This window comes from Nomia melanderi, chromosome 1, assembly GCF_051020985.1.
Source record: "Nomia melanderi isolate GNS246 chromosome 1, iyNomMela1, whole genome shotgun sequence".
Taxonomy (NCBI): domain Eukaryota; kingdom Metazoa; phylum Arthropoda; class Insecta; order Hymenoptera; family Halictidae; genus Nomia; species Nomia melanderi.
This window is the reverse complement of record NC_134999.1, coordinates 30,289,001-30,301,415: the sequence shown is the minus strand read 5'-3', so window position 1 is coordinate 30,301,415 and position 12,415 is coordinate 30,289,001. Positions and strand designations below refer to the sequence as shown.

At 37.7% G+C, this 12,415-nt stretch overlaps 1 protein-coding gene across 6 annotated transcripts; it reads left to right on the top strand.

The window, feature by feature from the left end:
* Nucleotides 1-1,231: 1,231 nt before the first annotated feature.
* Nucleotides 1,232-12,006, top strand: LOC116428565 (arrestin domain-containing protein 17). 6 transcript variants are annotated; one of them, XM_076367593.1, is made up of 8 exons: nucleotides 1,232-1,786; nucleotides 1,850-1,965; nucleotides 5,527-5,646; nucleotides 5,756-5,970; nucleotides 7,320-7,493; nucleotides 7,874-8,047; nucleotides 8,732-8,940; nucleotides 9,983-12,006. In XM_076367593.1, exons 1-8 carry the CDS (start codon nucleotides 1,728-1,730, stop codon nucleotides 10,053-10,055), a joined length of 1,140 nt encoding a protein of 379 aa, XP_076223708.1. In that variant the 5' UTR covers nucleotides 1,232-1,727; the 3' UTR covers nucleotides 10,056-12,006. The 6 variants fall into 6 exon arrangements, with proteins under 6 accessions (XP_076223708.1, XP_076223710.1, XP_031836204.1 ...); XM_076367595.1 differs by having other exon boundaries at nucleotides 1,235-1,786; nucleotides 9,986-12,006; XM_031980344.2 differs by having other exon boundaries at nucleotides 1,235-1,786; nucleotides 8,694-8,940.
* The last annotated feature ends 409 nt before the right edge of the window (nucleotides 12,007-12,415 follow it).

The following is a 12,415-nucleotide window of genomic DNA, read 5'->3' as shown; positions in this document are numbered from 1 at the left end:
TGTGTTTCAGTTCATATAAAAAATTCAATAATTTATACGTAATTACTACAAATGTCTAATACAAATAGCATCTTAAAATCAAATCAAAAGTTGAATTGTAATCGTTCGTCTTAATAAGTAATTGAATTACATTTGGCTTAATTCTGGTGTCTTACTGTTGAACCTATTGTCCGAGAGCTAGAGTATCCCCTTGCAATTTAGCCTGTGTACTGTGATTCCTCCCGTTTCACTCGTCCCATAGCGTTCACGAAGCTCCGGTAAATAAATATTCGCAGCGATCTAAATCTCGGATTCTATATCGAATTTCAAGCAGTGCGCGCTCGTTAATTTAATACCACCGCGAAGTTCAGGTATTCCGAGTACTGACACATTCAAGGGGGGGGGGGGGGTGCGCACCTATGCAGATAGGCTAAAAAATTCGATTTCATTGAAATATATTCACGTGGACTAAACTCTGCACGATACACATTTTCAATTTTTCGATGTCCATTTTTCTCGTGGCCACAGTCGCTAAACTCATCCTACCGTTGATTGTTTATAAGAAAACAAAGAAATTCTATTTTTTAAACTGAAATATTAACGATGCCAAGATTAATATTACACTCCAACTAAAAACAAACATGGAGAATATTTAATAATAACATTAAATTGATATTATACAACCAATCCTCTATTCACTTCCTCGATACTTTTACACATACTAAATTATTTATTTGAAAATAAAATTATAAGATTCTACAAAGAGTTTCCTCTAAATATTGAATTTCTTATTTCTAATACGGACATATTAAAAATTCTTTAAAATTCTCCAATGTACGCCAGCAAACACTTTCCATGTCTAAGAGTGCTTAGACCGCAAAGGGTTAAAACTGGAACGATTGATCAAACGAAGACCAGGCTGATCACAAACGCATAACAACCAGAGACGATCTCAAGACCGCCACACCCTATTAAATTTCTCGATAATAAATCGCGGGTAGTCGTAAAGTCGTCGACCCGAGGCCGAAGGGAATAACCACCCTTTACCTTACCCAGGAATCCCGAGCTATACCGCGGCGCATCGCCGACACAGCACAAAAGGCGGCAGCGATGCGGCAGAATTTAAACACTGCAAGTCACTTCAGGTGATCCTCAATTGGTCGATACGGGTGCCCTTATTACGCCGGCTGTCCTTAATTCAGAGTTACGGCACTGCGGCGTGCATCTACCTGTAAGGAAGAGCCGTTCCAACCGCCGGCGCGATAGAGGGTCCTTCGATTATCCGGGCCAGAGGAGCTGAAAGAGCAAAGGTTGTTCTCTACGGTACCTACGCGGCAGAATGTCGCCCGCGATATTGGCGAACCAATTGACGCATGCGTCCCGCCCCTACGAGGAACCGCCGCAATTTTGGAATCTTGTCAACAAACGCTACCCTACGTCCTTAACCCGTTAGCTGCGCGCGAGACCTCTCTCCCACCGGCAGCCGCACTCGATCTTTTTTCCTGACCGACGCCGGAAGCGGTACGACGCGTCGCCTGCCGCAAACTTTGAATATTCGCTAGTGGAAACCTTGCAGTGAAAGTAACAGCCTTGAACGATAGATCGTTAGATCGTTTCAGTGACTATGCCAGTGTGTTCGTCGATCGATGTTCGGGGATAATTGATGTAACAGTGATTCCTCGTTTCATTCTGGACGCTTGATGAGGACTAGAAGCTAGACAGTTTAGAAGCTGAACACGTGTAACGCTATGGACGAAGAGGCAGAATCGCCAGCTGAACAAGCTATCGCTGCGACGCTGTCTGAAAGGTATGAAGGGAGTTTCTTAGGGGATGCGGCGGGGTGGATAATTGTTATGTTGTCTGTGATTAGCATTGGCTTTCGACGCATCGATATTGTTCTTGATCAGCCTCAACAGGTGTACTACAGTGGCCAACAGATTTCTGGACATGTTCATTTGGACGTTAGTGAACCGGTGAACGTTTTAGGTAAGTTTGTTGAGAACTCGGGAAAGCTAGGTGGAATGGGATGTTGGGAAGAATAATGTCGATTTTATATAGTGTTATTCGTATATTCAGTTGGTTGCAGGGGGTGTTGTTTGAATAAAGAAATTAGTGGCTCGGGTGTTAGAATATTTTTGTTATTTTATTGTAATGACAGTAGACGAAAGTTTAATAATCTACTAGTAGGGAGTTCGTAGTTATTATTTAGTAATTAGTAAGAAATACTTTTATCCTAGTTTAATAAAACATCGACATTAACTCTTCCCTACAACTAACAGTTGAAGATTTATCGAAAGTTTTATTTAAATTATTTATGGACGTGAATACTTTGAAGTATACTTTCTAAAATATTAACTTATTTTTTTACTGTAAATGAAAAGTGGAGAATAGATTCAAAAGTGTACTCTCATACATCAAAAAGGTATTGAAAGAAATTATATCTTAGGAAATTTAAAAAAATGTTAGAAGTAAGTAAAAGTAACTTGTAGTAATTTTGCATAAATTCCATGGACTTCTTCAATCATCCTCATTTCTTTCAGTTACGTGACCAACGTTATCGTGGATTATTTCTGCAGCAAGATGTTGCAAAATGACCCAGATATTTTTATAATAAAGTATATATAGCTTTACTTTCAAAGAGCATACAACCCTTTAAAAACAAACCGTTGTCGTTACTTCTCAATCATTTGAATGGGTTTCATTCTTATAATACCGTTTAACCCATTTCTCGCTGCCAAGGAAATTTCAAATCAGCACCGACAAAAAGAAAATTTGGAGATATGAGTTTACTAATTACATGCAAAATTATACTTGAAAATGTTTATTCTGCTAATGTCAACACAAAGTTTTCTCGTCAACGATGACAAAAATGGGTCGAACGATCTGATAAAAATGAAGCTCATTCAAATGATCGAGAAACAACGACAGCAAACAAATCGCTGCAGATGTGCGAAGGCGGTTTGTAATTAATACGTGACCGTGGATCCAGCAGACAGATAAATTTGCCAGAAGTCGGAATAACTAGTTTTAAGTTTCGTCAGTGGAACCACTGCACAATGGGAAGATACCGATGTTTCCATGGTCAAAAATCAAGTTTTAGGAATTGTTAAAAAAACGAAATAAATAGTTTAATTAAAAACAAAATATCTACTAATAGTAAATATAATAAGTTTCTTAAGAAATGATAAATAAATATATAAATACGTCAATATCAGTCATAACAAGCGTTGAAAGTAAACCATGTATCTATAGTAATGATGTTTGAATAACTAATAATAGCAATAATCCTTAATTATTGTTACCTAACTCAAACTCTATACGAGGTAATTATCATTTTGTTCCAGAGTGGTAAAAGAACATTTGATTATTATTAAAAAATCTTTGCCTTCATTTATCCAAACGTTATTTGACTTGCGAGTTTTGACCAGTAAAGCCAAGATCTTGCCAACTGTGCGCCGATACTGCGATCCCGATACATCGAAATCGTGAACGATGGATCGTGCCTGGTCGCGACGAGGCATCGAGCAACTTTATATTTATTCTCGTGATGTTTACCCCCTGCTCGCTCGCAATCACAAAAATTTCTTCGGCCGTGTACTCTCCGCTCGGAGTCGAACGCGTGCCAAACGTGCCATCGATCGGGTTGCATAACGGGTGACCTAAAAGACTCCGGTGCCGGCTATATATGCCGGACGATGCGCTACACGATTCTGGTGCTGCAGGAACGCTCGTGGAATAGATAGGGGAGAGGAAAGTGAAAATTCGATTCGCGCGAGGCCCCGCGGGAATTTTCGGTGCGCATACCAGACGCGCGCCGGCGCCGCTGTTTATCCATGAGCGTCCGTTATTATCAGTGTGACAGCCCGCTAAACATATAAATCTTGCACGGATCGTTTAATTAGCTCCACTAGTTTGCGGTGGTATTCGACTCGATGTTCGAAGTATGCAGATGATACTCGCTCTGTATTTATCGCGGGAGATTATACGGACTGTGAATTTTTATGCGGATGCAAATTCTGATGCGTTCATTTATGGAAATTCAAGTTGAATGAAAATTTCGCACTTTCGCCGGGTGTTTCGGGGGAATAGAAATATAATAGAATTTCGTTGAAGTGTATTAAAGGTTTTTATCATATTGATTATTCAGATGAGATAACGATTTTTATTATTGCGATTTCTGCGCAGAAAATTTGCAGTCTAATTATATAGGAGAATGAAAGGAGAGTCAACCTGGGAGATTGCTATTAACACGTTCACTGCCATGAGAAGTTTTTGCGTTTCGAATAATGTTAATTATTCTTTTGTAACAGAGGTAAATGGTACTGGAATAAATAGTTAATGATTTGGTATTGTAGTTTTTCAATTATACTATTATTTAGTTACTCGTGCTACTAAATATTTTGGTTCGATATTAGATTTGTTGTAATTGTTCTCGAATAATTTGAAAAATCTAATTATTGGTGACTGCCATGGCAATCAACGTGTTAAGTATCTTTATGGAGATTTGAATATATGAAGTTGTGACAATATTTGAATATTCAGAGATTAATTTTCCAAGCTACACATGATTTACATAGTTGACGTTGTTTTTTTATAACTTATTTATATTCAAGAGATTATGTACGCTTTCATAGAAGGGTTGAACAACGTTGGACGCGTCATAGTTTGAAACAAAAAGTTCCCAGAAGGTCATTTAGCTGTAAACTTCGAGTAATGAACAGAGAGAACACTCTGCTGCTATAAACCGGGTTGAACTCTCCTCAATTCCGAGAGTAGTAAACATTTTTACTGTAAGCTTCTTACTAATCGTATTAGATGATATTGCAGAAGTATGCAAATTAGAGTCAAACTATTACAAACACTGGTTTAACGAATGAAACTTTATATCAGAAGTTCCTTTTAGTTATTAGTGAACAAATGAATAGACATCAGTTTAGCTGTAGTAAATTTATAAACATGATACCACCAAACAAAATAAACATTCATACTAAACACTTCTTTTACGAAAATACAAGTCAAACTATACAAAATGTCAATAAATCCATTCATTACCACAGAAAACACGACAAACATTCGAAAAGATCCACTCAAAAGTAACAATGACCCATAAAAAAGATTGTTCACTTCCGAAAAAAGAAAAGGAAAAACAAAACATTTCTTCCAATCTGTAGACTTTATGCATTCAAACGATCGAACCTTTTCAAAAGCCAACAACATATAAAATTCAATAAAATTTCAAAGCTTCACGTCTCCAAGCCACCTAATCCATTACTACGAAAACTTCAATCCCATTTAATTCCAACTTCTCCGCGTTCACCTCCAAGGCCAAAAATTCACACGAAAATCCCCAATTTAACCTACAACTCAAAACCCCCTCAATCCGTAGACCAGCACACGACAAACACTGTCATCGCATTGCAAAAACCACTAATCCCGAAAAACCCCCCATCAATAGCCCCAATCTCCTCCGCCGGTAGTTTAAGTACTTAGCTTCGTTCCGGATTAATTCCAGTATCCCCGTTGTAAGCTCGACCTTTCTGCATGCAGGAATTAGACTTAAGTACAAGGGGGAGGCTCAGGTGTATTTCACGGATCGATCGGCCGGTATCCGACGTAAGTTTTCGGCGTTCGAGAGCTACCTCCACGTGGAGACTTATCTGGCTGGTGGTAAGTACCCAGCTATGTAAGTACCTAACCCGGTCGGCCGACCAGGCAAAGTCGGGATTGCTAACACGGGACCCGATGTCGGGGACTAACGGATTCTCATCACGGCTAGATGGTAAAGAAAAGTCGACGATAACCGGCGGCGTCTACCCGTTCAGCCTGACGCTCCCAGAAAACCTGCCGTGCAGCTTCGAGGGCCGATATGGGCGAGTACGGTACTCGATTAGAGCATTGTTGGACGTAACGACCATTTATCGGTTTTCCACCAATATTATTCCATTCACGGTGGCCCCTATTCTTGACCTTAATCGAGATCCTCTCGCCGCTGTGAGTAGGAGTCTAACAATGAATGATATTCGCTTGCAAACTGATTTCAGTCCCGGGGAACCGAACACGTTCCTCGAGTTCAGTGCATGTATCATTTTTTTACACGTGTACAGTTGGCCTACTACGTTCATATCGAGCTCCGGTAAACTAAGGAGTCATAGGGGCAAGGGGACTCTTTCAGTTGGGATGCTAGGTATCGGTAGCTGTAGAACAACTGTTGATGTTACTGGCCGAGCGTGACGAGGAAACTAGGTGGAATAGAATGTAATGGAGTGAAATTTAATGAACATTGGCGTCGGATTTATTTTCTACGGTGACTATTTATGTTTACTGAATCCTGGGGCATGGAGGCTTGGCTACTATGTTACTTGGAAGGACCTACAGTCTTTCGCGTTAGCTCCATCAGTCTTAGGTTTAACGCTAAAATTACCAGACGGGTTGAAATGATCCATTCCTGGTATCTCCTTTCTGCAATTATTAAAAAGATAACAGATGTTTCTCTGAGGAATTATATACGTATATAAGCTAAATTATATACCAACTGCTTAATTAATAGAAGAACAGGAATCTACGTGCTGATCTCTTGCTGTTTGACTAATTAAATCATTTGTTCGTGACTTAGTCTTTCAAATAAAAACATTTCATCTCGCCGAAATGTCACAAAGGGTTAACTGCTCGATAGGCTTAGTGTTAAATGGTACTATGGCACCCTCCGTTAAAGCCGACGATGGAACACCCCTGGAGCTTTAGTAAAAATCCACACTATACCTTGCCCCTTCAATGGACGAGGGATGCCTGAGACAGGTTATCCAGGGTAAAAAATGGCTTAGTGGTAAAAGTGCACAGAGGCAAGGGGACTTTTCCACTCACAACGCTCGGGCCTCGGCACGCGCCAATAATGACCATGCGTCGAAAGCAGAGGCGGCTCGAACGTTGTGAGTGGAAGAGTCCCCTTGCCTCTGTGCACTTTTAAACCTAAGACCGATGGAGCTAACGTGAAAGGCATATAGTAGGTGGGGCGTGCAGCTGAGTCTCCTTGCCTCTGTACACTTTTAGTTTGGTGGAGCTCGGTCAGGTCGTGGTGGGTCAAAGTACTGTGCTGTTTAGGAGATGAGCCCTGAGAGGATTGGAGGTCTAATTGGTTAGCTTTCATCTTTTGTCATCTCATTTTTGATACTAATGTGCTACTTGTCGATGTGGTTACACCAAACCGATCAAAACCATAAACAAAATCCCTAGAGACCCTTCTCGCTCATCTGCCGTTTCGGGCTTTTCTTATGAACAACATGGAGTAAGCTGCCTGTTGTCTTTGACAAGTGTTCAGAGACTATTCTAACGATTCTTTCCAGTTACCTATAAACATTCAACAGTCGAAGGTGTACATGGGACAAACCGAGCCGATCAGTGTATCCATGTCTCTTCCGGTTCACAGTTACGTTCCTGGGCAAACGATACCGATTAAGATCGCACTGACCAATCCGTCCACCGTTGCGATTAAGAAAATCAGAGTTGTTTTTAAAAAAGTAACACCTTGTGGTATTTTAGTGTAGTTGTGACTTTTGCTACTGTTGGTATTTGGACACGTGATTAAATCTAATGATTATTGTGATCGTTATATATCATAATATTCATTTAATATCAATTCGAATATCCTTGTATTTTAGATTTTGCAAATATTGTGATTCAAAAGTGTTCAAATATTTATCGATGGTAGTGAATGTTTTATTGTTTCTGGAATCCTTTTAAATATTTTGTACTTCGTTGTGTTTAGAAGTAGAGTAGTTTCTTAGTAATACTATAGTAATAGATAATATTGTGCATGGCTACGTAGTACCAGTAGAAGATACATATTTAAATTTCTCATGATTTTGTTTGTAGTTGTAAGTGTTGTATCTTTCCTTAGGTGGTGACCTATCATGCCACGGAAAAGTCTCGTAAGCATAAAGAGATCGTAGTAGAAATAGAACAGCCTGTTAATAAAGAATCCGAAACGTACGACGTCTTGTTCGACGTTCCTGCAGTACCACCCACGGGGATGATCCACTGCACCATCATCGACGTTGTATACACGTTGAAAGTGAGACTATCTCAAATTTCATAGCGCACCGTACCATAACAAAAGCACATATTACTAGAATGCAATAGATAATATCTTTTTAAACAACTTTTCTGCCAGAATATTTATTTTCATTTGTAAAACAATTTATTCTGTTAAATTCACTTGTATTATTTCAGTTATTTGTCAAGAAAGAAGTTTAAGTGCACCAAATGGTTCGAAGATTTAATATTTTCGAAGATAAAAGCAATTTTCTGTCCCAAAATTCTTATTTCTCTCGATGAATATTATTTATTTACTAAGGTTATACGATTAAAATTATATTTCTCCTACTTATAGTAGTCTCCTTTTAAATATTCGCAAAAATATGTTTCTCGATATCAAAGGATTAAGTCACTATTTCGAACATTACTTTTCCAACATGAAATATCAACCGTAATTTACACGTGAATTGTTACATCGCGACAAATACAGATATAAACAGCATCTGCCGTTGACGGTAAAAAAGGAATTTTTAAAAGCTTCCGGCTCCGAAAATATTGACTTTTCAACCTGACAATAATTATTTTGTAGTCGGTTTGGTAAATACGCGCTCGAAGAGTGCAATTCATTTTTGAAACACGCCCGGTGTCTACAAAACTACACGAAATGTTCTTCCTATTGAAAGGTCGAAGCCTGCGTAGACGTGAGCGAGTGGTACTACAGATTGTTTCAGAAGAACTTGAAACTGCGAACGAATATAGTGGTCGGCACGGTACCACTCGAAAATTACGAGACCCCGCAAAAAATGGAGGACGTGACGGAAGCTTTTCCAGCTCGTCCACCGTGCACAACGACCACCGAAGAACGCGGCAACAACGCGTCACCATTGAAAAACATCGAGAAAGAGGAGATTACGAAGTCGAATTTGTCTCGTACGTACACGCGTCGCTGTGCGCACGATTGTTACATGTTAATTCCGAGTATTTACGGCGAGCACGAGTCGACAGTCCCTATTATTCTCCTGTTGGAGAAGTTAAATGTGTCTCCAGGCAGTCGTTCGGGACCTCTGCCTGTTGAAATTCAAAGTTTTCATATAATTCTAACAAGATTGCAATGTAACATATGAAATATTTCTAATGGCTCGTGAATCGAGGAATTTTATCATCGCAGTGCCGCACGGTTAAAAAATTTACATTTTCATGTGGACGTTATATATCATCAGATTTATTTGAACTTACTATGTTAAACATTTTATTCCTTCCATTGGAAACAGATGGAAATGTTTTTGATATAAGGCCGGCGAAAAACACTATATCGCTAATGGTGGGGAATTTTTTTAAAAGTGTTCGTTGTTGATCAAGTAAATAATGGAATCAAATTCGAAATAACGAGTAACATTTAGATGCATTGTTTGTTGTTTGTTAAATACACTGAAAAATACTGATATTTTTTAATAGTCTTTTATATGGAATTTATATTTGCTATTCGTTACTGCAATAATAATATTTTACCCATCTCCGGTGTAAAATAACAATATCTCCGAACGAGAATTTGATAACAGAATTATTGACATAGAAATTTAAATTTATAATTTCTACATTAAAAAGTCAAGTACCATTTTACCTCATGACAGCTGCGATCTAAGACAACAATATACAAATAAAATATCAAATGAAATGAGTTCAATTAAGATCCACGAAAACTTTCACTTCAGTTAATCCTATATTTAAAGTGTTACTAAAATATTAACGAAGTTTCGTTGGTTCAATAACGAAGGGCGCAAAATTCGATAAAACTGAACTGGCTAAGGCAAAAAGTAATTACTGTCTGCAATTCTAAACGTACATATTATTATTAAACACACGGAGCACCATTCGGTAGAAATAACCCCGTGAAGTTCAGGTCCAGCAAATGCTTCCGTTTAAGGGTTACTCGATTCCGCGCGGATGAAAATAAACATTGTATTTCTTTCAGCAGTGCCACTCTACGAGAAAAGTCAGATATATCGATCCTCGAAACCAGACAGAGACGATCCCACGGGAGATGAAGGCGACAGTGACGGAGAGGTCAAGCCATATTCGCCTATGTATCGTGTGTACAACTTCAAATCCTCCCGGAAGAAGGGGAAATAATTACAATACGAGCAAGCGGAAAGGAAAATTTAACTCTCGCGCTACCGAAGGGGATGCTTTTTACTCACCATGACATTTCTTAATTACAATTAAATTTAATTACACTCTGTTTTTAATTGATCATTAATCATTGATAATTTAAATAATAATAAATGTAATAAGTTACATATTATTATTCTAATTATTATTGCATTCATTAATTAGACTTCATTATTATTATTCTTCATTCTCTTAAGGGCGAATGTCATCACATTTGTAACATCAAACTTCGATATCTCAAACTGAAAGTTCCAACCAAGTAATTTAATTATTTAAATAGCAAAACACAAATCTACAATTTTCTTCTTTTCTATTATTTATAGTGTTTCACGTATAATTTAGGTTTTTATAAAAAAGAATGTTAATACTCTAAAAAATTCTCATGCGCAAGGGGTTAATGTTTTAAATAATATTAACATTCTTCAGGATAGACATCCCTTGTTTTAGGAATAATTTAAATGTTTCTCAGTGGACTCGCGTACAGTTCACAAAATAGTAGCGCGAGGGTTAAAAAGAAGAATCTCGTTTAACTATTCGTTGAAACTTGATGTTCGTTAGCGATATCTCTTAACGGATCCGCGGAAGATGTTGAAATTGCACGAAGGAGGTTGAAAACGGAACAACCGGTTCCAGAGATTTTTATATTTTCACGTGTGCCGGTTCGGCGCATGAATTTACGTCCAATTTCGCGTTCGTATCGATTAACGAGTTGCCTTCAATTCCGCCTTTGTTTCTTATTTTCGCCGCGCGGCGAAGTAAAAAGGATCATTAAAACGAAAGAAGCGCGCCGTGAGCGAGATATTAAAATCCGTTGGGACCAACCCGCGCGGCTAATTAAATTCCGTAATTACGCGAGCAACTTGCCGGGGAAGTTATTCTATAATAATTGTTCGGACTGCGAAATCTCCAATACCATCGGGACAAAGTTTGCAAAGCGCGTAACAACGTGTACTGCTTTAATGTCCGATACGAATGTTCCCAACGACTTCGGCCAGCGTTACGATCCGCCTTACTCATTAAGTACCCGGCGAGGAAAAAAAAAAATTGTTAACTAAGTTACAAATTCTGCGCGACGAGATAACCGAGCGATTTCTCTTCGTTAGTGTCTTATTATTAAATTCTACTACTCAATTCCACTCCACTCGTTTACTGTGTACCGCGTAAACAATGGAAAAAGTGTTTGTCTTCATAAATAACAGCGATAAAAGCTGCGAATGTTGGCATATTTATTTTGTATACGAATGTGCAACGTAGAATAAAATAAAAATCATAGGAGAGTTCGACAGATATGTATTTTAAGCGAAATTATGCTATAGAGGAAATAAATGTATGTTTCATTTTGCTTCGGACGGCTATGGAAATGTGAATTTGTATTAATAACCTGACTGTCGTAAGATAAATTACGTTACTAATGCAACAGGTTGTAATTCGATAATTTCGTGTATGTAATAGTGGAATTTGATGTGAGGAATGGAATATTTCTGTTCTATGTCTGTGACTGGATTATTATATCCTTTGACTACGTGGTCAACTTGATATACTCGGTGTCTACTAAGTAAGCCTTCTGAATGAATAAATGGGTAACCTTAAATTAAGTGATGTTAAAATTGCATTACTTTATTTTATGTGATTCATTTTGTCGAGTAAAAGTTTCTTTTATATTCAAGATTCTTTTGAGATTCCCTACATTTTAATCCTAGTTCTTTTACTCTAAAATTTCGTAAATCATAAAAATAACTAAGTACAAAAGAAATTATAAAATAATTCTTTATATACAAGTAAATGCACTATTACTTTTACAAATTGTCATAGATCAGCCACTTTGAAAACCAACAAAATAGAGTATCACCTCTTAAAAGTAACTTACATCATCAAATATCAAAAACTTTACGTTTATAATCGCTTTTACAATGAATTTAGTTTAACACTAGGTTTACAGACATTTATTGCATAGTTTATTCTGTTGATCTTAGAAAACTATATTCATCCATTTAGATTTTAGAAATCAGAAACTTAATAGTATACTATTAAAATACAAGGTTGTGTTATTACATCAATCAAAATTGATGTACACATTCTATAGCAAGAGTTAACACTAAGTTCACGAATATTTATGGAGCAGTTCATTCTATTGTTCCTACAGTAATTGATATTCAGTCACTTATCTTAGAACTAAAAAATTAAAAAGTAGACGATTAGAATACACATTCACTTACATTACAAACATCGCAAACAT